We start from the raw sequence: 19,629 nt of genomic DNA, 5'->3' as shown, positions 1-19,629 counted from the left end.
TTTTTTTAAATCAACAAATCCTACAGTACATTTACTAAATGCATGGTCAGGGACGGACCACATGCAATACCTCCATGGACCACCAGTGGGCCACACGGACCACCAGTGTCATATACTCATATTATGCCTGGTCCCCTCCAACTTGTCCAGTCCTAGAGCTTCAGTTGACTTGACATATGATGAAGCAGGGACGTGTTATTTTTGGGGCGCAACCCAGCACTCTTTCGCTAGTGGAGATGCGGTGTTCGACATGGATTTCTAAACAAATATTCCTAATATTCTTAAACATTTGTTTTCTAATTTATTTGTTTTCTAATTTATGGAATTTCTTAGATGTTTTTCTTCATGAAATCACTGAAAATGTATGTTTTTTTGGGGGGGGGAGTGTTTTTTGAAATAATTTGAAAATATAATCGAAAATGTAAGAAACAAAAATATAAAGGGAACCATACAAAAGTGTCCACAACCTACAAATGGGTCCCGACCCCAGTGTTTGGCAAACGGTGGACTAGACGGGAACCCCTTTTGGTGTTATAAGCATTATGGTATACTTTAGCTATTGAAAAATAGCAGATCTATAAGCTCGTAGCGCGACACTGTAGGTCTGCTATTTTTGAAAAATCGTGAAAACGTTTTAAACTCAAATCTTTGCTTCTGTGGGGGGGCGTGAAAATGTGCCGCAAATCTTTGAATATATATTCTTTCAGAGCGAATGTTTTTAACTCAAATCTTTGCTTCTGGGGGTTCCCTGGAACAACATATTTTCAGATGGGGCTCGGCGGGCAATTACATATATTTTTGGGGGTCCTTGACATGAAAATGTTTCAGAACGACTGACATAGAAACATAGATTTTTCAAGAAAACTGTCAGGATTTAGAAGGCATTTGTAGAATGGACCTCAGGTCTAAATGGGCTATAGAGCACTAATGAAGGACCCCCCCCCATGTCTCTCTCTCTCACAGCCAGCTCAAAGTGCCCTCATCACATAGACTGTGTCCTGATGAACCGTCATCCCTGCAGACTGGGTTCCTTCCTCTGCGGCTCCTGCCTCGACGGATTCCAGGAGAATGAGAGACGACACTGCCTGGAGTTGGACCGGATGAGGCACCATCGCAAAGGTATAGTAGATGAGGATAACACGCACACACGTACGTACACACTAGGGCATTCACTTCTAGTCATTTTTACTAGTTGACTAGTTGCCTAGTTGCCTAGTTTACTAGTTTACTAGTTGACTAGTCGACTAGTTGTTTAACTACCTATTATGTAAAAAAACAAAAGAATTTTTTTTTTATTTTTAAATAAATATTTGTACATTTAAAAACTGTGTACATCGGTGCCCTAGTACACACACACACACACACACACACACACACACTACTAATGCACAAACGCAAAGAACCTTCTGTAGTGGAGGAGCTTAGGGTGATAATAGGGATATTTTGCGCTAATTTGTCTAAGAGCTCCAAATTGTGCACAGATGTAGCCCGGCCAGTGCATGCCCTAATTATAATTACTAAAATGATTTAGCTAGGGGCCCAGGGCGCCCGATAGGGTTTTAAACAACTAGTCGACTATTCAACTAGTCGACTAGCAAATCCACTAGTCGACCTTGTTACTAGTTGACTCAAGATCAGCTAGATTATAGTTATAGTCATCAATGTACACAGTTTTTAAATGTACAACTATTATTAAAAAAAAACTTTATTTTATTTTTACACAATAGTTGACTAGTATGATATATACAGTATATAGTATAGTTAAACAACTAGTTGACTAGTAAACTAGGCAACTAGTCAACTAGTAAAAATCACTAGAAGTGAAAGCCCTAGAGCCCGAGCCGGCGACCTTCGGAGTCACCACAGCGGCCAAATCCATATGGCCACCATTAACAACTTATATAAGGCTTTTTTCTTCTAAATTCCATTATGCATGTGACGTGTCAATCTAGGGGGGTTTCATGATTCTGAATCCATTCCAAGCATTAGTCTTGCATGGAAAAACACTCCTTGGGCTAAATTCGGCCATAGCCACTTGCCCAAAATAGTGTGATGACCACCTCGTCACATTCGCTCACTCAACAACTCTCTCACCAGAGTTGGCCAATATTACTCGGATTGTCCTAACGGCACCCTGTGAGATCGCTGATGGAAGGTTTTTTTTTATTTATTTTTAATATATTGGGGCTTTTTGCCTTTATTGATAGGTCATAGTAGCTTGACAGAAAACGGGGAGAGAGATTGGGGGGGAAGACACGCAGAAAATGCAGAGAGAGAGATAGAGCAGCATTTTAAAAAGGTCTTGGGTCGCCCCGATCTTCGGCTGTGGGAGCAGAGACGAGACAGATTTCACACCCTGTGACTCCACCACTCTGCCGTTTGCGTATGTGTGTTGTTTGTGTGTGTGAGCTGAAGGGCATTTTCTGCTTTTTAAATTCAAATTTGAGAGAAAAGCAGGAAAAGCAGACAAACGGAGCAGGTGGGAATGCCACATAGCAAACAGATCTGGCCAGCCAGGAATCGAACCCGCGGTGTGAATACGGCATTTTTGCATCCATAGCCATTCAGCCATCGGGGAAATTAGTCTTTTGTGGGCATTGCGCTTATACTTTTGGGAATGAGGTTTAATAGAGTATGAGCAATCTGGGACTCCATTCTGTCTTGAGAGATTAGACTCATCCAGCAATTTGAAAAACAAAAAAACCCCAAAAAGATACAATTCTGGCATTTTTCAAACAGCCCTGAAAGAGGGCGAACAAGTATGACAAGGCATACTTACACTGTGTGTGTGTGTGTGTGTAGGACTTGCTTGTATTTGACATGGGGGCGTGTACACTCCCATTGGTAAACATTCAATGCCTGGGAGCCAATGTCCTTTTTTCATCAGAAGGACAAACATACAGTGGTAGCAGTAAGTCTCTGCATCCACTTAAATAGTGTACTGAAGGCTGGGCCCTATGTTATGCTTACCATGTTTCACAACCTCTCTCTCTCTCTCCCTCTCCTTCTCTCTCCCTCTCTCTCTCTCTCTCTCCCTCCCTCTCTCTCTCTCTCTCTCTCTCTCTCCCTCTCCCTCTCTCTCCCTCCCTTTTCTCTCTGGCTCTCTCATGCTCTATCTTCTCTTCTGTCGGTATATCCAGATACCTTTATATTATGTTTAATGGTGTAATTATTTTTTTGTATTTGTTTGCGCTAAAAGATGAAACCCAATTAATTGATGTGTATATATCTATGATTGATTGATTGATTTGAAAATTTTATTAAACGGTTTGTAGAATGGGTACAGTACAAAATGGGGAAAGTACAAAAAAGGAGGATAGAACCAGAAAAAAGCACTGAGACTTGTTTACGTCAGGGTCCTCCATTTTCAATGAATCAGAAATAACATCTTTGCCCAGTTTGTAATTTGTATACTTGTAGAGCTGTAGATTTGCAATGAAGATTTGGACTTCTAATACAATTCCCGGCAATAAAAAAAGAACATAGGATTTTGTGCACAATGGTCGGCTTTTACAATTTATCTGAGCAAACAAAACATTTTCTTAATCTAATCCAGGGGTGTCAAACTGGTGATCCGTGGGCCCTCGAGATAATTTTCAAAAAGGAAACTAAGCTGCTACTCAATTCAATTTTCAATTCAAAGGGCTTTATTGGCATGAGAAAACATACGTTTACATTGCCAAAGCACAATACAACAATACAGCAATACAATCAAAACAAAAAATATGTACATTTGAACGTCAGAATCTTCAATAGATCAATTTCTATATTGTACCAAGATCACTGGATGCAGGTATAGTGCAGGAATATACACAATGATTAGTTGCTCCTCCCCCACCTGCCCCACAATGGCCCTGCTGTAGACGCTAGACGGCTTTGTCTCTGCCCAGGTGTGAAATGTTGTCAGTGATGGGCTCGTTAACAGTCTATTCAACTACTATAGTTGAGTTGTGGTGGATACTCTCCTCACACTCTGACACAGCAGGACATGGAGATGCTAATCAGAGTCGTTACAGCTCAGTAGAGTTTCATTTCAAGTGTAGTGAGGAATATAGTCTACTTACACACGATGATAAAAGAATAATTGCATTTTTAACTAGTCTATTATCGAATGGTTTATTGGGTCTTTTTTCCAACTCTCATACCAAATGTCTTGTAGCCTACAACTGTAATACAAATAAAGTCAATTCATGTCAATAAACAGTCTAGAAACAACTGTGTAAGTCAACGCACGTGAGCTGCAACTGGTCGCGGCCCTCATCAAGTCACCTTGCGTGCAATGTGGCCCTCGCCCCAAAATGAGTTTGACACCCCTGATCTAATCTAACCCTAGGCTGGGCAAGCCTCTATCCTTGTAACACCGATGTTCTTTATAGATGAGGGGGAAATCCCTTAACCCATTTAGACCGGAGGACGTTTCTACAAATGTCTTCTAAATCCTTACAGTTTTCTTGAAAAATCCATGTTTCTATGTCGGTCGTTCTCATACATTTTCATGTCAAGGACCCACAAAAAATATGTGTTGCCGACACCCATCTGAAAATATGTAGTTCCAGGGATCCCCCCCCCCCCCAGAAGCAAAGATTTGAGTAAAAACATTATATATTCAAAGATTTGCGCCACATTTTCACGATTTTTCAAAAATAGCAGACCTACAAGCTCGTAGTGCGGCACTTGGTGCCGCGCTATGAGCTTGTAGATCTGCTATTTTTCAATAGCTAAATTATAACATAACCCTTACAACACCAAAAGGGGTTCCCGCCCAGAATGGTTTAAAGTAACCTGAGCTTACTCGACAATCTAGTAAAAAATAAAATAGGAGTTTCTGTCTAGTATCGTCCGTGTGTCATCATGGAGACGCCTACTGTAACAGAAACTACCATACGTGTGTTGTTTTGAGTAACTAGTAACTAAAGTATACAAATACATTTAGTGGAGTAAAAGTACAATATTTGGATCCAAGATGTCGTGGAGTAGAAGTAAAAGTAAAAATACCTAAAAAAAACAACCTAAAACATGAACCTTGGTTGAAAAAAACCCTAAAGGTGTCCTTTAAGTAAAATGTACGAAATGTATGATGAATTGAAAATGGTGGACCCTCTTGTAAACAAGTGTAATGCTTTATGGTGTCGTCCACTCACAGTTGACAGTTTTTGCATTGAGTTGTACTTGAAATGTACTGTAATTCTGCAAACTGTTAATAAATACTTCAATCAATCAATACATACTTACTTTCCACAGGCCAACCTCAGGCCTATGCTGCTGCCCTCCACAAGAGGGCAGCAGGAGTCTGAATCAATTGATGACATGAGCAGCAAATGTAAGTCATTATAATGCTAATCTCAGGATAAATTACCTTAACGACATCAGTGTGTGTGTGTGTGTGTGTGTGTGTGTGTGTGTGTGTGTGTGTGTGTGTGTGTGTGTGTGTGTGTGTGTGTGTGTGTGTGTGTGTGTGTGTGTGTGTGTGTGTGTGTGTGTGTGTGTGTGTGTGTGTGTGTGTGTGTGTGTGTGTGTGTGTGTGTGTGTGTGTGTGTGTGTGTGTGTGTGTGTGCCCATGACACTGTGTGTGTGTGCGCCCATGACACTGTGTGTGTGTGTGCGTGCGCCAGTGACTGTGTGTGTGCGTGCGCGAGCGTGCAGCCGCGCATGTTGTGTTTGTCCACTCATACATGGATCATAAATCTATGCATTGCATACTCTCATACTCAACGATTTCAAGAGGGTTATTATAATTGTGCCACAAGTAGGTCAAGCAATTGATATTAAGGATTGTCAGCAGTGTGTGTGCGTGCGTGCGTGCGTGCGTGCGTGCGTGCCTGCGTGCGTACGGAAGTGTCTGAATGTTTTTTAAGTGGGAAAGAAACAAAACAGCCCAGATGTGTGAGGTTGATGTGTAGCTTATTGTTTGTTTGCACTAAACCCTCAAGGCCTCCTGAGTACCTCTCAGGGGTGTTATAGTGGTCATTATCATGCTAGTGACAAAGCTCTTCCATGGCAAGGGTGTGTACTTTCTCACCGTGGGACGACCTGCATGCTGACAGTTTACACACGTATGAACACCACACACACACACACACACACACACACACACACACACACACACACACACACACACACACACACAGAGAGATGCACATTATTAGACACTTTTTTTTCAAGTGAATCGCCTACTTTCTTGGGTTTCGTATAGGCTTCCTGGGGTCTTTCGTGTATGCACAGGTTCTGAAGCTAACGCATGATCTGTCATCCACAAGCCTGCTTCTTTCATGCTTCTCTTTTATAGTTAGTTAGTTAGTTGCTGCGAGAGTGAGGTCTAGACAAGACCAACTCGGGATTCCTGGATCGCTGCCCTCCACAATTTCCTATCCAACATCAGGTTCTTGAGCTCTTCAGTATTGTCATCAAGCTGTCGCGCCGCAGCACGTCTACATATAGGTGGTACGCTTCTTTCCCCTCCTGGCTTTGCCCTGGGTTAGCTCCCATAGGGTCAATTTACTTGCCTCAAGTTCTGGGTGCCTGACGCAGTGCCCTGCCAGCCTGCCTACTCCCTAGTCTCTTTTATAAAAGTAAACTAACAGGGCACAGATGTCAACTAAGTCCACACCCACACAACACCAGAGGGAGCTCAACAAACCATGTGCAACCCAGATTTGGCACAAACAAGGGACTGAATTAATTTCGCTCCTATGCCACCAAAATGTGGAAGGCCCTACCCACGGTCAATAAGACATGCGAATCCCTTGCCTCCTTCAAAACTGCTCTCAAAGGGCACCTACGGGCGGCTGCAATTCGACACTGGCCCCTGTGAAATCTGATTTCCCCCACCCACCCAGTCCTTTTTCCACCTCACTGTATATTCTTTCCCCTTTTTACCTCCTTTATGATGATATGTTTTTTTTAAGTGTATATTTGTATGAAGTGTATATTTGTATGTCTCTAAATGATATGATGAATTGAACAAGGTGGACCCTCTTGTAAACAAGTCTAGTGCTTTATTGGTCGTCCACTCACAGTGTATTGAGTTGTGCTTGAAATGTACTGTAATTCTGCAAACTGTTAATAAATACTTCAATCAATCAATCAATCAATCAATCAATCATAGCTCAGGGGTTAAGACGGCACCATATAGGGTCTAATGATGTCTGACAGCGAATGTCTGTAAATACAATTTGTTTCTCTAATCTAATCTTTAGGGCAGACTGTGTTCAGATCAGATTTGTGTATTCAGACATCATCAAGCTATCTGCATGGTAGCCGGGATGCTCACCTTAGGGCGGCTGTGGCTCAGGAGGTGGAGCAGGTCGTCCAATGATCCCTGGGTCGGCGGTTCAAATCCCGGCTCCTCCTGTCCACATGTCGAAGTGTCCTTGGGCAAGACACTGAACCCTACATTGCCTCCAATGAGTCGGTCGGTGTGAGCTTGCCACTTGTCGGTGTGAATGTGGGAAGTGAGGTCGCTGGCGTCGACTGTTCGCCGCTTCACCTCCCAATGTATGAATGAATGAACCATTGTAAAGCGCTTTGAGCACTTGGAAAAGCGCTATAAAATGCAATTCATTATTATTATTATTATAATTATTAGACAACGCTCACCCTAATTTTTTCCCCCCCCGACAACCTCACGTCGACCGCTCAGTGGCGCGGTTATTATATTCTTGTATTTGTTTTGAGAATAAGGTTAGAAATAAGTTTTAAGGTTATAGGCATAGGTTTTACCGGGGTTAAGTTTAGGAATAGGGTTAGGTTTTGGCAACCATTTTAGGAATAAGTTTAGATTTTAACCGTTTAAGCATATAGTTTACTTGGGTTATACGTTTATGAATATCAGTCTCGTTCCGTCGGCTGTCTGTGTTTTGAGGCGAGCGTTCTCGTATCCATTCTGCATGCATTGGTTGCTCTGTAAACCAGGAAACACCACAGGCATGAGTCGGGCGCCCGCTGGCCTAGTGGTCCAGGCGCGTGCCACATATAGGCTCTTGCCTGAGCGTTGCGTGTTCGAGTCCCGTTCATGTCGACCTTTGCTGCGTGTCTCTCCCAGTTCTCTCTCTCGCTCCCTCTTTCCTGTCAGTCTTCACTGTAACTATCACTAAAGGCACAAAAGCCAAAGACAAATGTTTTAAAAATAAATAAAAAGAGGCATGAGTAATGCTTAACACATTGTGTGCCCACACAACACTTTCAAAATAGTAACCCAGGGTGCCCACTTTTTACATTAAATTTTTTGGACTTTTTTTTGTTTTTGCTAAGCGGTAATTCCCAGGACGTCTGTGGATGTCTTGGGCATAAGTTGTGTTAATTAGTTATTTTTTGATGAGCAACGCATCATATAGGGATTTGGGGCTGCCAGTAATACTGTCTGTAACATTCAGTCTTATTGCCGAACACACTGGCACACTTGGAGCACTTGACCACCTGCAAGGCCCAGATGGTACGAACCGCCTCTGCAGACACATGCTGTTGGTTGCAGTGAATTGCCGGAGATGGAGGGGGGTGAGAAGGAGATGGAGGGGGGTGAGAAGGCAACAAAGCAGAGAGGGAAAGTGCTGAGCCACATCATATCGTGCACGTTAGCCTGGCCAGATGGCCAGCCGTCTGTAGAGAAAGGCAACACTGTACTGATTTTTGAATTGAATTGAATTGATTAATGTAATGCAGGATGAATGAAGCATACAATTATTCAGGTTTTGGCTAAGGCCATTTAGCCCTGACCTCAATTTATTTTTTTTAATATTCTAAATCCTCCAGTTTTCTGAAATAAATATTTTCACGATTTTTCAAAAATAGCAGATCTACAAGCTCGTAGCTATGAGCTTGTAGATCTGCTATTTTTTAAAAGCTAAATTATAACATAATGTTTAAAACACCAAAAGGGGTTCCCGCCCAAAATGGGTTAGATACTGTATACGCTTTCCTAATTTGTGATTATAGCATGTGCAGCTTTTTGTGATAACATGTCCTGGATAAAAACAGTGTCCCGTGTTAATAAATAATCTATAGGTTTGTTGAATCGTCCTCTTTTTAAAATGCCTGCCATGCATGATGACACAGATGCCACTTTTTGCGTTTTTATGTTTGTGTTTCTCCTCTCCTGGTTTGAAGTACTGCTGCAACTTTGGGGATATTTTAGCAGAGTAACGTTTTGCTGGAGATGTGTGAGACTGTGAGTGTGTGTTGGGGGGGTGGGGGTGTGTGTGTGTGTGTGGGGGGGGGGGGGTTGGCTTTAGGTAGGGGGCATTGATCACCTCCATTAGCAGTGAGATTTGGGGTCTATTGTGTGAGCGGTAGCCCCCATAGCTCAGTGAGGCATGGGGGGTGGGCTGATTGCTCCTCCAGCCCCCCTGCTGTGCTTCCTCCCCTGGCCACACACACACACACACACACACACACACACACACACACACACACACACACACACACACACACACACACACACACACACACACACACACACACACACACACACACACACACACACACACACACTATAAGCCCTGGTAACCCCAGAGACATTGGCCGTTCACCAGGAATGTGGCTAACTGTCTGGCCCACGGAGGCTGTTAAACAACGCTTTACTATTGTTTCCGTTTTTTACCAGGTCCCAAACAAACAACATGCACTGGCACACTCCCTGTGTGCATCACACCACACGTGCACACACACACACACACACACACACACACACACACACACACACACACACACACACACACACACACTCACGTGTTGGTGGTGGTACGTACACCTGCATGCACGTGTATGCTAACAAACTTATACAAGGTTCACGCAGTACTGAAAAATCAATGCCTCTTTTTGAGTGGTGCAACCACTCCTATACTATACGGAGCTTTGTGTGTCCCTGGCTGTGTCCGAGCACGAAAATAGCGTTTGGTTGGTTTTCATCACCAAGTGTCACTGTTGTGCAGCCTAATACACACACACACACATATTAACTGTATATATGATGATTTTGGGGGTGACAGTACAGTACAGTGACAGACAGTACAGTACAGTAGAGGGGCCCCCTGGGGACCCCCACATGGTAACATTTCTCGACCGTTTCGGATGCGCGGCGGCTCGCCGGAACCGGCCCGGCCCCCTGGGCGCGTTCCTGGGGGTCTGGAAGTTCCGGGGACCCCCACACGGAGTTGCACCACTCAACTTCACACGGGTGTGATTTTTCTTTATATAACGCCTATAGCCGTCATCACAAATGTGATGAGGTCAGCACATTTGGGCAAGTGGCTATGGCCGAATTTAGCAAAATTGTCGTGCAAAACGAATGCTTGGAATGGGTTTAGAATCATGAAAACCCCCTATTTTGACACATCACATGCTACTTAAAGTATAATGAAATTTAGAACATTTTGTCTTATATTGGTTGTTGATGGTAACCCCAACTTTCAGCAGCTGTCAAAAATTCCCCTAAGGTGGTTGAATATAAACCAATGTGGGATATGTTAGTAGACACCTTTACCAACACATTGGTGAAGAAAGTTCTTGGTAAGAAATGTATTCCCAGATTGTATTAATATCCCCTGACTATCTGTGCCGTTAGATAGTTAGAAATGCTTGTTTGCTAAATTTAGGGGATTTGTCGATTTGACCCATTTGGGGTCACAGACCCATTTTTAGAGATGCAAGTAAAACATTTTTGACCGGAAATAGTGAAAATATCAGATCTACAAGCTCATGTCATGTTGCAATGTGAGGTTGTAGATTGTATCAATTGGGCTTAAGTGGTACGTTTGGGCCCTGGGTATAGACACCATTTCTCATTTGGGTCTCGAGTTGAGAGGTTTGGGTACCTCTTGGTCTAGTGAAGTCAATCGGTTGATTCCCATCAGCTTTAATAGATAACAATTGCATTTGTTTTGTTTGTAAAATGTGAAATATTGAAATAATCTTGAATCTTGTTGTCCATCCTCCAGCCAAAGTGATATACTATCATGACCTGGATGAGGAGGAGATCGACTCTGTCATTGAAAAAGAGCAAATGTTACCAAAGCAATCCATATCACGTGAGTGCATTCTGAAGAAGACAACTCAATAACCTATTTAGATTAGAATCCACTTAATCGACCCATTCAGGACGGGATCCCCTTTTTGGTGTTATACTTGACCTACAAGCTCATAGCGCGGCACTGAGTTAAAAATTACCCCGTTAAAATTACCACCGCTGAAGTACCCTTGTGCAAGGCATTGAACCTCAACCATGAAATGTTCTATGAGCAGGGTCTGGCTGTAAACAAGTCTCGAGCTTAGTCCATTCACCCTGGGTAAACAAAGAACTTTGCTTTGCTTTGCTTTACTCAATCACTATTGCAACAATGCCACACCAAAATATTGTACCAGTCTCAGTTATTTTAGCTCCTTTATTGGTGTTAAATTTGTTTGATATTGAGATGAATATTAAGAAAGAGAAAATTATCCACAGGGTGGAGCTGCATGTGAGTGATTGAGGTGATTTCAATCACACATTAAAATCTAATTATTTCAGTTAGATTATTATTATTACTGATTAGTAAATTAGATCAGTAAGACCAGATCCCAAAGCCTACTGATATGGCAATGAATACAATGCACTAATGTTTCTACATAACTGGCTAAAAGCGTCATTGTAGCGGGTTATTGTGGATATGTTAAATATATAGCCTCTGAATATACACAATGCAACAGGTTGGCTGTTCAATGCAGCACTATGATGTAATACATGTAAAGAGATTGTATTAGACCTAACCACTGTCAGTCCATGAATCATATAGCTCACATGCAACTTTAAGCACATGTTGCCTACTTGAATGGAATAAACTCTTTAAAGTGAATGTAGGTGGCTCTTAAAAGAGCCTTTGGGTTGTTGGTGACGGTGACGCCACGGCGAGCCAGACGGCGGATAGCTAGATGCAAGATGCATTGTATGCATCTAGCTGGGCATCAAGCTCCTCTGCAGAAAGCGGCTTTTTGTTGGCACCACGTCCGCCTCTCCCCCGGCCTCCACGTCCCCTCTGCATGGGAGGCCATCGCTTGTTATCAATCTGTGAGGTGACGAGCTGTATGATCATGGGGCGCCCATCAAGTGTCACGCCGTTGCACCATTCCATGGCCTTCAGGGCGTCTTCCCTCCTTTCAAAGTGGACATCTGCATTCCCCAAACACATTCCAGAGTGGTCATAACAACGGACAGCAACCTTCTTCAGCGTACCAAACGCTCCAAAAAGTTCCTGGATATCTGCATCAGAGACACTAAAGTCCAGGTTTGAGACTTTAAGGAGCTTCCCTTCAGTTTCCACGCCAGCTCCTCCACCACCAGCATTGTCGAACATGTCATGCTGCCGCTTATCCGGAAGCGGTTTATGCCAGCTGTACGGCGTAGGTCTGCCTCGACCTCCGCGGCCTCCTCCTCTCTGCGACCTGTTCTGTTTGATAATGTCGTCTAAGGACATGTCCATTTTATCGGCCATTATATGCCCGAGCCTAATAACGCTAAACTTAGACTGAAATAGAAAATGGTAGCACAACCTATAGACTCTGCTCTTGGTCTCTACCTCGCTTCAGTTGAAGATACAAAAGTGAATGAATGATGAGCTCAGATCCTCCTGTTTTAAGTGTTTTCTGAGGACCTAAGTGAGGACAGGCAGACTGCTCTGCAGTGTACTGGGCGGTGCCAAAACTGATACCCCCTCCCTTTATACCTACCTCTGGCTAGCTGAAAACAAAAGAAACCTGATTAGCAAATGCTAATCAGGTTTCACTCATTTGAGTACTTGGGTGGGGGCCAGATTTGGTGGGGTTTTGGGTGGGGGAGTAAAGCTCCAGATTTGTTCCCCCCCAAATTTTAGGATACTTTTAGTTGTTTTTACTAGTGTTATATTGTTTTCCCTGTGTCTTAATACAATTGACTCCACCCCAGCACATTTTTTGATATGTTCTTTTCCCAAATAATACACTCCAAATACACACAGACTTATCTATTTTTCTGTTTCTTCCTCGTCTCTCGCTCTCCAGCCGTCTCCTCCTCCCAGACAGGTGTTAAAATCCGGACAGATGCTTCTAAACCGGAAAGCCAGCACCGTTCTTCATCCGAGGTCCTGTCAACCCAAAACAACACCACCACCACCACTATAAAACCACCCACGCCGACCCCCCAGCCCAGGGCCTCAGGGGCCTCAGGTGCTACGGGCAGAGCTCAGCCCACGCCAACCCCCCAGCCCAGGGCCTCAGGTGCCTCAGGGGCCTCAGGGGCCTCAGGTGCTCCGGGCAGAGCTCAGCCCTTAGCTATCCCGATCATCAAAAAGGATGGCATCGTTGTCAGTACGTATCAGTGGTGGGAAAAGTACTTACATTTGTTACTTCAGGGCAAACTTCACCCTTTTTGCAAAAAAAATAACTTCCTGGACTACATGTTGTCTCAGTAAGACAGCCCTCCCCCTATCCACAAGGAGGAGCAGTGCACCAAAGTATTATGGGAATTGTAGTCCAGGAAGGAAGTGAGCCCAGTGTCGATGACATCAGAGACACTGGGCTCACTGCTAAAATCTAAAATATCTAAAACCACAAATTACACACACAAAGACCCCCAGGAAAGTGGTCTAAATCTTTTAAACGTCATATATCTTTTTGCAAAAGTGTCCCTTGAAGTACAGTAAAAGTATCAATACTGCAATGCAGAACTATACTCCGTTACAAGTAAAAGTACGGTAATAAAACATTACTTGAGTAAAAGTACTAAAGTATCGGCATCAAAATGTACTTAAGTACCAAAAGTAGAAAGTACTCATTATGCAGAATGTCTCATTTCAAGTTTTCAAATGTCTAAAAATCTTTTGAAAATAGCAGATCGCATTGTGAGCTTGTAGATCGGCTATTTTCAAATGGCCGAAATGTGTGTGTGTGTGTATATATATATATATATATATATATATATATATATATGAGCTTGTAGATCTGCTATTTTTCAATAGCTAAAGTATAAGATAATGCTTAAAACACCAAATGGCTTTGCTTTCTATCCCGACACACATTTTCTATCCTTTTATACTGTTTTTGTCTGCAGTCCTGATTTCGGTGTGCGTCCTGCTTGGATCTGTGGCAGTGATCATGGCTGCTGTTTGTGGGATCAGGTAAGACAATTATCATTTGTAAATAAAGACGAGTCGATGATTTACAGTTTGGCAAAAAAGATTGGCAGAAGAATTCATCTCATTTATTTTCATTAAAACGTTGCAGTCCTAAAGACTAGCCCATTTTGACCTGTCAGTCATTCTCAAACATTTTCATGCCAAGATTATTACATGTAATTGGCCGCCGCTGAAAATATGTTGTTCCAGGGACCCCCCCAGAAGCAAAGTTTTGAGTTAAAAGCGTTTGCTCTGAAAGAATATATACGGTATTCAAAGATTTGCGCCACAGTTTCACAAAACAAAAATAGCAGATCTACAAGCTCGTAGCGCGGCACTCGGTGCCGCGCTACGAGCTTGTAGATCGGCTATTTTTCAATAGCTAAAGTATAACATAATGCTTAAAACACCAAAAGGGGTTCCCGTACAAAATGGGCTGGAGAAAGAAATAGTAGAAGAGGTAGAAGCTCTGACGACAAGCATTTCAACATTGTTGCCAAATAAACAACGAAAACGAGTGGATCGATTTTGAAATCGACCAAAAGAGGAACAAAAAGTGTGAAACAGGAAAGTGGAAGGAAGTGCATAGTTATAGGATCGCTCCCATGCTACTAACTAGGCTATGCAGCCAAACGTGATATTTTTAGACCAACTGCAGATGATGGTGTTTCAGGGCCCAGTGAAAACATGTTGTTTCTAAACTGTGCTGAATCAAATGTTGTCTGAGTGCAACCACTCCTATTGGAATGTAAATGCATGCCTTTCAGCCTTTGTACCCCACTCGTCTGGCAGGTATATCTCTTTGAAAACCTTTAGTGATACGATTGAGCGCGGGGAGACGACAATTAAAGACAATTAACATATCTTGCCTGGATACGCCACTGCAGCCACTGCAGTACAGCACAGCACAGCACAGCACAAGTACAGTACAGCACCACTCAATGCGCGTGACATCATCATCATACCTGGAAGTTATGCGGGAACGCCTACTGAGTGGCATAAAACTATACCTTTCTGGCCTTGACGGCCCGTACATCCAAACAGAAAAGTCCTGTCTGATTGCATAAAACGACGTTAAACGAGATTAAACTCACTTTGCCAAGTCACTTTGCCACTCTATTTCCCTTCACTTTATGCATACCCTCTATACTTTATTTTTCCCTGCTCCACCAATTTTGTTTTTTTATTTAACCTTTATTTAACCAGTAAAAAACACATTGAGACGGAGTCTCTTTTACAAGTGTGAATTGGCCAAGAGGCAGAAACAAAGTTACACTTCAATGCTACACAGTACATGTCAAAACAGCCAAATAATGCATCCATGACATAACTCAAGAAACCTATACAAAGTATACAACAAATCTCCAACAATGGTACGCTTACAATGACCGGGCGCAAGAAATTACCGTTACAAGTAAAAGTACGGTAATAAAACATTACTTAAGTACCAAAAGTAGAAAGTACTCATTATGCAGAATGTCTCATTTCAAGTTTTCAAATCTTTTGAAAATATCAGATCGCATTGTGAGCTCAGGCTTGTAGATCAGCTATTTTCAAATGGCCGAAGTGTGTGTGTGTGTGTGTGTGTGTGTGTGTGTGTGTGTGTGTGTGTGTGTGTGTGTGTGTGTGTGTGTGTGTGTGTGTGTGTGTGTGTGTGTGTGTGTGTGTGTGTGTGTGTGTGTGTGTGTGTGTGTGTGTGTGTGTGTGTGTGTGTGTGTGTGTGTGTGTGTGTGTGTGTGAGCTTGTAGATCTGCTATTTTTCAATAGCTAAAGTATAACATAATGCTTAAAACACCAAATGGCTCTGCTTTCTATCCTGACACACATCAGCCAAAACAGCCAAATAATACATCCATGACAACTCAAGAAACCTATACAAAGTATACAACAAATCTCCAACAATGGTACGCTTACAATGACCGGGCGCAAGAAATTGTGAACAAAGTATATACACAATGTACATTTTAAAACGGGAACAAAATATATATAAGGTCCTATGCAAAGGCTAGTATAGCCTACACATCCGAACATGTGCAGGTGTTGGACTGTACATTTAAGATGACTCTTTTGATTATATATCTTAGCCGATCTACAATCGCTGCAATGCATTGTGAGCTTATATCCAGAAATGTTTGCCCCAGAATTGAGTTGCTTTAGGCTTCATGTGGTGAATAGCTTAATAGGTTTTGTTAGGATACAAACTCTCTTCTTGAATATAAACCGAGGAAAATAAAAATGTTAATCTCCCCATTGTGTTGTCAGAATCATAGGAATTACGCACCAATGTAAATCTTCCGAATGTCAGTAGTTTTATAATATCTCTGCTGTCAGTGTGCACCTGTGCTGACGTTCACATTAACAATCAGGTCATTCACAACACCTTTTTTATATAAAGACAAGTTGGATTGACTATGTCATAATGCCCACACTTTGTGCAGCAATAGGCTGTAATAATAAAATAAAAAAGGGGGAGAAGCAAACCACGACTACATAGGTATATCTTCGTACATTAAAAAAAAACCTTTGCTCTGATTTCACTCTTCTAAAAAGACTACACATTGCTGATTGTCGACAAGAGACTCAGATTTATAGTGCCCCCTGTAGGTTGCAGAGGAATTCGCACCTTGCCCGGAAGGTTGACTACCCAGCATTCGGAGGGGGAGACAAGCCTCCCAAACCACCAGCTGACTCTAATGGCACCTCGGTAAGCACCCAGCGTTCTTTACAACCAGTGGCTCCCAAACCTTTTCATGTCAAGGACCCCCAAAATGATACTCATTAGCCTGCGGACCCCTTTTGAAAATGTAAGCCAAGGACCCCATAAGAGAAGATTTGTTTTACGGCTCTAGCAGTGATTTTCAACCAGTTTAATTTCAAGGACCTCCAGGTTTGACCTGAATTAGGCTACAGTCCCCTATTGAATGGCATTTCTATCTCTGGGACCCCAATATAGTATAGCCTTTGTAAAATCAAAGTTAATTTAACTCTGAGAGTGTACACTCTCTGAGTTACAGACCCATAAGGGTCAATTTGGTTCCTAACTATCATATTGGCTGGGGACCCCCTGGAACTCCCTCAAGGACCACTGCTTTACACTCTACTACTGCTGCAAGTGAAAAAACACTGCTCAGTCCCTCACTTGTGTGTGTGTGTGTGTATCGCTTCCCTTTAGCGACAATGAGACAGTACTGTATGTGTGCAGATTGTGCACTGTGTATTTTAGTTTCTGAAAGTATGTTTCCACCCCACAACTGTCTGTCTCTCTCTCTCTCTCTCTCTCTCTCTCTCTCCAGGAGGGTGATACGACGCTGGCCCAGAGTGTTCAAATGTATCATTACCAGCATCAAAAGCAACAGATGTTGTCGATGGGAAAGTGAGCTTCTCTTCTCTTCTCCTTCTCCTTCTCCTTCTCCTTCTCCTTCTCTTCTCTTCTCTTCTCTTCTCTTCTCTTCTCTTCTCTTCTCTTCTCTTCTCTTCTCTTCTCTTCTCTTCTCTTCTCTTCTCTTCTCTTCTCTTCTCTTCTCTTCTCTTCTCTTCTCTTCTCTTCTCTTCTCTTCTCTTCTCTTCTCTTCTCACACACACACACACACACACACACACACACACACACACACACTAAACCCTGTCCATGTCCTTTGCTCAGACACAAAGAAGAGCAGAAAATTCCTGAGTCCGAGGGCACTTCAGATGAGGAGGAGATGGGAGGCGACTTCACTGTATACGAATGTCCTGGACTTGCACCGGTGGGTGGCAAGCAGAATGCGTGCGTGCGTGCGTGTGCGCGCACACACACACACACACACACACACACACACACACACACACACACACACACACACACACACACACACACACACACACACACACACACACACACACACACTGTGCACACACGGTGTGTCACAACAATTCAATCACATCCGCACATATAAATAAATACTGTTTGTTATTTGACAGAGAATTAATTTATGTATTTTTCCAAACAGACGGGAGAGATGGAAGTGAAGAATCCTCTGTTTGACGACTCGACTCCGCATTACCAAGGGAATCACAAGTGATTCACACATACCGGTACAGCAACAATTATTATTATTGCTAGTTGAACTCGTATACACTTTTTAACCGACCCTTCACTCACATGCAAGCCATTTTCTTGGAAGCATATATACATTTGTCTCGGCTCATGGACTTTGAATTTATGGTCACAGCTCTTAATAGTGGACATCCAAATGCAGCACTTTAGTCCTACAGTATGTCGACCAATTTCACCCATTGAATTGAACATAAAGCCAGATTTGTAATTTTTCTGACTTCATGTCATGGCATATCTGGGGTTTAATCAAGAAATCCATGAAACTCCCATTTGGAAATTCAAATTTTATGTGTGTTGTTGTTTTTTTCCCCCAATCCGGCTGTTTACTGTATCCACCCACTCTCATAAAAATAAAATACATAATAGTTTTTTCCCCCTCCATCTTTGTTTAACCCATTTTGACCTGAGATCAGATTCTAAAAATGTCTTCTACATCCTGACAGTTTTCTGAAAAAGCTATGTCGTTTTTCAAAAATAGCAGACCTAAAAGCTCGTAGCTTGTAGATCTGCTATTTTTCAATAGCTAAAGCATAACCTAATGCTAACACCAAAAGGGGTTCCTGCCCAAAATGGGTATTTGAACATAATACTGTACGTTTCATCATAAATGTGATCATTATGCATTGTAAATGTATTGTATTTGTTTGCCTTGGGTGTTTTTCAGTATTTGCAGCTATTTCCCAAAGCATATGTTTTAATCAGATACGAGTGCTAGCTTGTACAACACACACTTTAACAATCTGTCTCTCTCTGTCGCTCTCTCTCTCTCACACACACACACACACACACACACACACACACACACACACACACACACACACGCATGCTCACACACACACACACACACACACACACCAATGAGTTGCAAAAGAAATGTCCTTTCCTCCTTTGTCACATCTGACAAGGAGCTACACAACATTCCACATATGCAAATTACTGAAATGGGTCTGTGATCTGATCTGGGGGGGGGGGTGTAGGGGTAAAGTTCCTTCCTACCACCGTCTGAGACTATGGTTAGAATCCTCTGTGGTGCCTCTGGCTGGGCATCCATACGGACACGGCCGTGTTCTGTTCGCGGGAGGGAAGCCGGGCGAGGATCATGGTGATCTCTGTCACCGCACGGTATCCGGAGAACTCACCAGTTTAACGACTCGCCACGATTTAGTGCATTTTTGTTTTACTTCACCTTCATTTTAATTGCATTAGAGAGAGAGAGAGAGAGAGAGAGAGAGGGGGAGAGAGAGAGAGAGAGAGACAGAGAGAGACAGACAGACAGAGAGAGAGAGAGAGAGAGAGGATAGTTGTTTAGAGTTAACACTAGAGAAAGTAGGAATGCTAAAAGTTTAAACACCAAAGTACCGAAAAAAATGTAATTCATTAGTAAACAATATCCTGAAATGGTAGGCCTATACTTATCAT

At 42.6% G+C, this 19,629-nt stretch overlaps 2 protein-coding genes across 4 annotated transcripts in view; one reads left to right on the top strand and one right to left on the bottom strand.

Annotated features, from left to right (window-relative positions):
- Positions 1 to 18,578, top strand: part of LOC306939800 (neural proliferation differentiation and control protein 1-like) — a 33,593-nt gene extending 15,015 nt beyond the window's left edge. For 2 of the 3 annotated variants that reach the window (XM_079524507.1, XM_079524509.1), the window contains exons 2-9: positions 964 to 1,119; positions 10,932 to 11,021; positions 13,006 to 13,311; positions 14,054 to 14,120; positions 16,722 to 16,821; positions 17,411 to 17,490; positions 17,761 to 17,860; positions 18,104 to 18,578. In XM_079524507.1, the coding sequence (XP_079380633.1) occupies positions 964 to 1,119; positions 10,932 to 11,021; positions 13,006 to 13,311; positions 14,054 to 14,120; positions 16,722 to 16,821; positions 17,411 to 17,490; positions 17,761 to 17,860; positions 18,104 to 18,175 (971 nt within the window). In that variant the 3' untranslated portion in view covers positions 18,176 to 18,578. The remainder of the gene's footprint in view (positions 1 to 963; positions 1,120 to 10,931; positions 11,022 to 13,005; positions 13,312 to 14,053; positions 14,121 to 16,721; positions 16,822 to 17,410; positions 17,491 to 17,760; positions 17,861 to 18,103) is intronic. The other variant, XM_079524508.1, reaches the window with a different exon arrangement.
- LOC306940235 (aly/REF export factor 2-like) lies at positions 11,898 to 12,461 on the bottom strand (the record flags this gene model as incomplete). Its single annotated transcript, XM_079525259.1, has 1 exon — positions 11,898 to 12,461. One exon carries the CDS (start codon positions 12,459 to 12,461, stop codon positions 11,898 to 11,900), a length of 564 nt encoding a protein of 187 aa, XP_079381385.1.
- Positions 18,579 to 19,629: the final 1,051 nt, after the last annotated feature.

Source organism: Electrona antarctica, assembly GCF_951216825.1.
Source record: "Electrona antarctica genome assembly, chromosome: 16".
NCBI classification, from domain to species: domain Eukaryota; kingdom Metazoa; phylum Chordata; class Actinopteri; order Myctophiformes; family Myctophidae; genus Electrona; species Electrona antarctica.
This window is presented reverse-complemented; position numbering and strand designations above follow the sequence as displayed.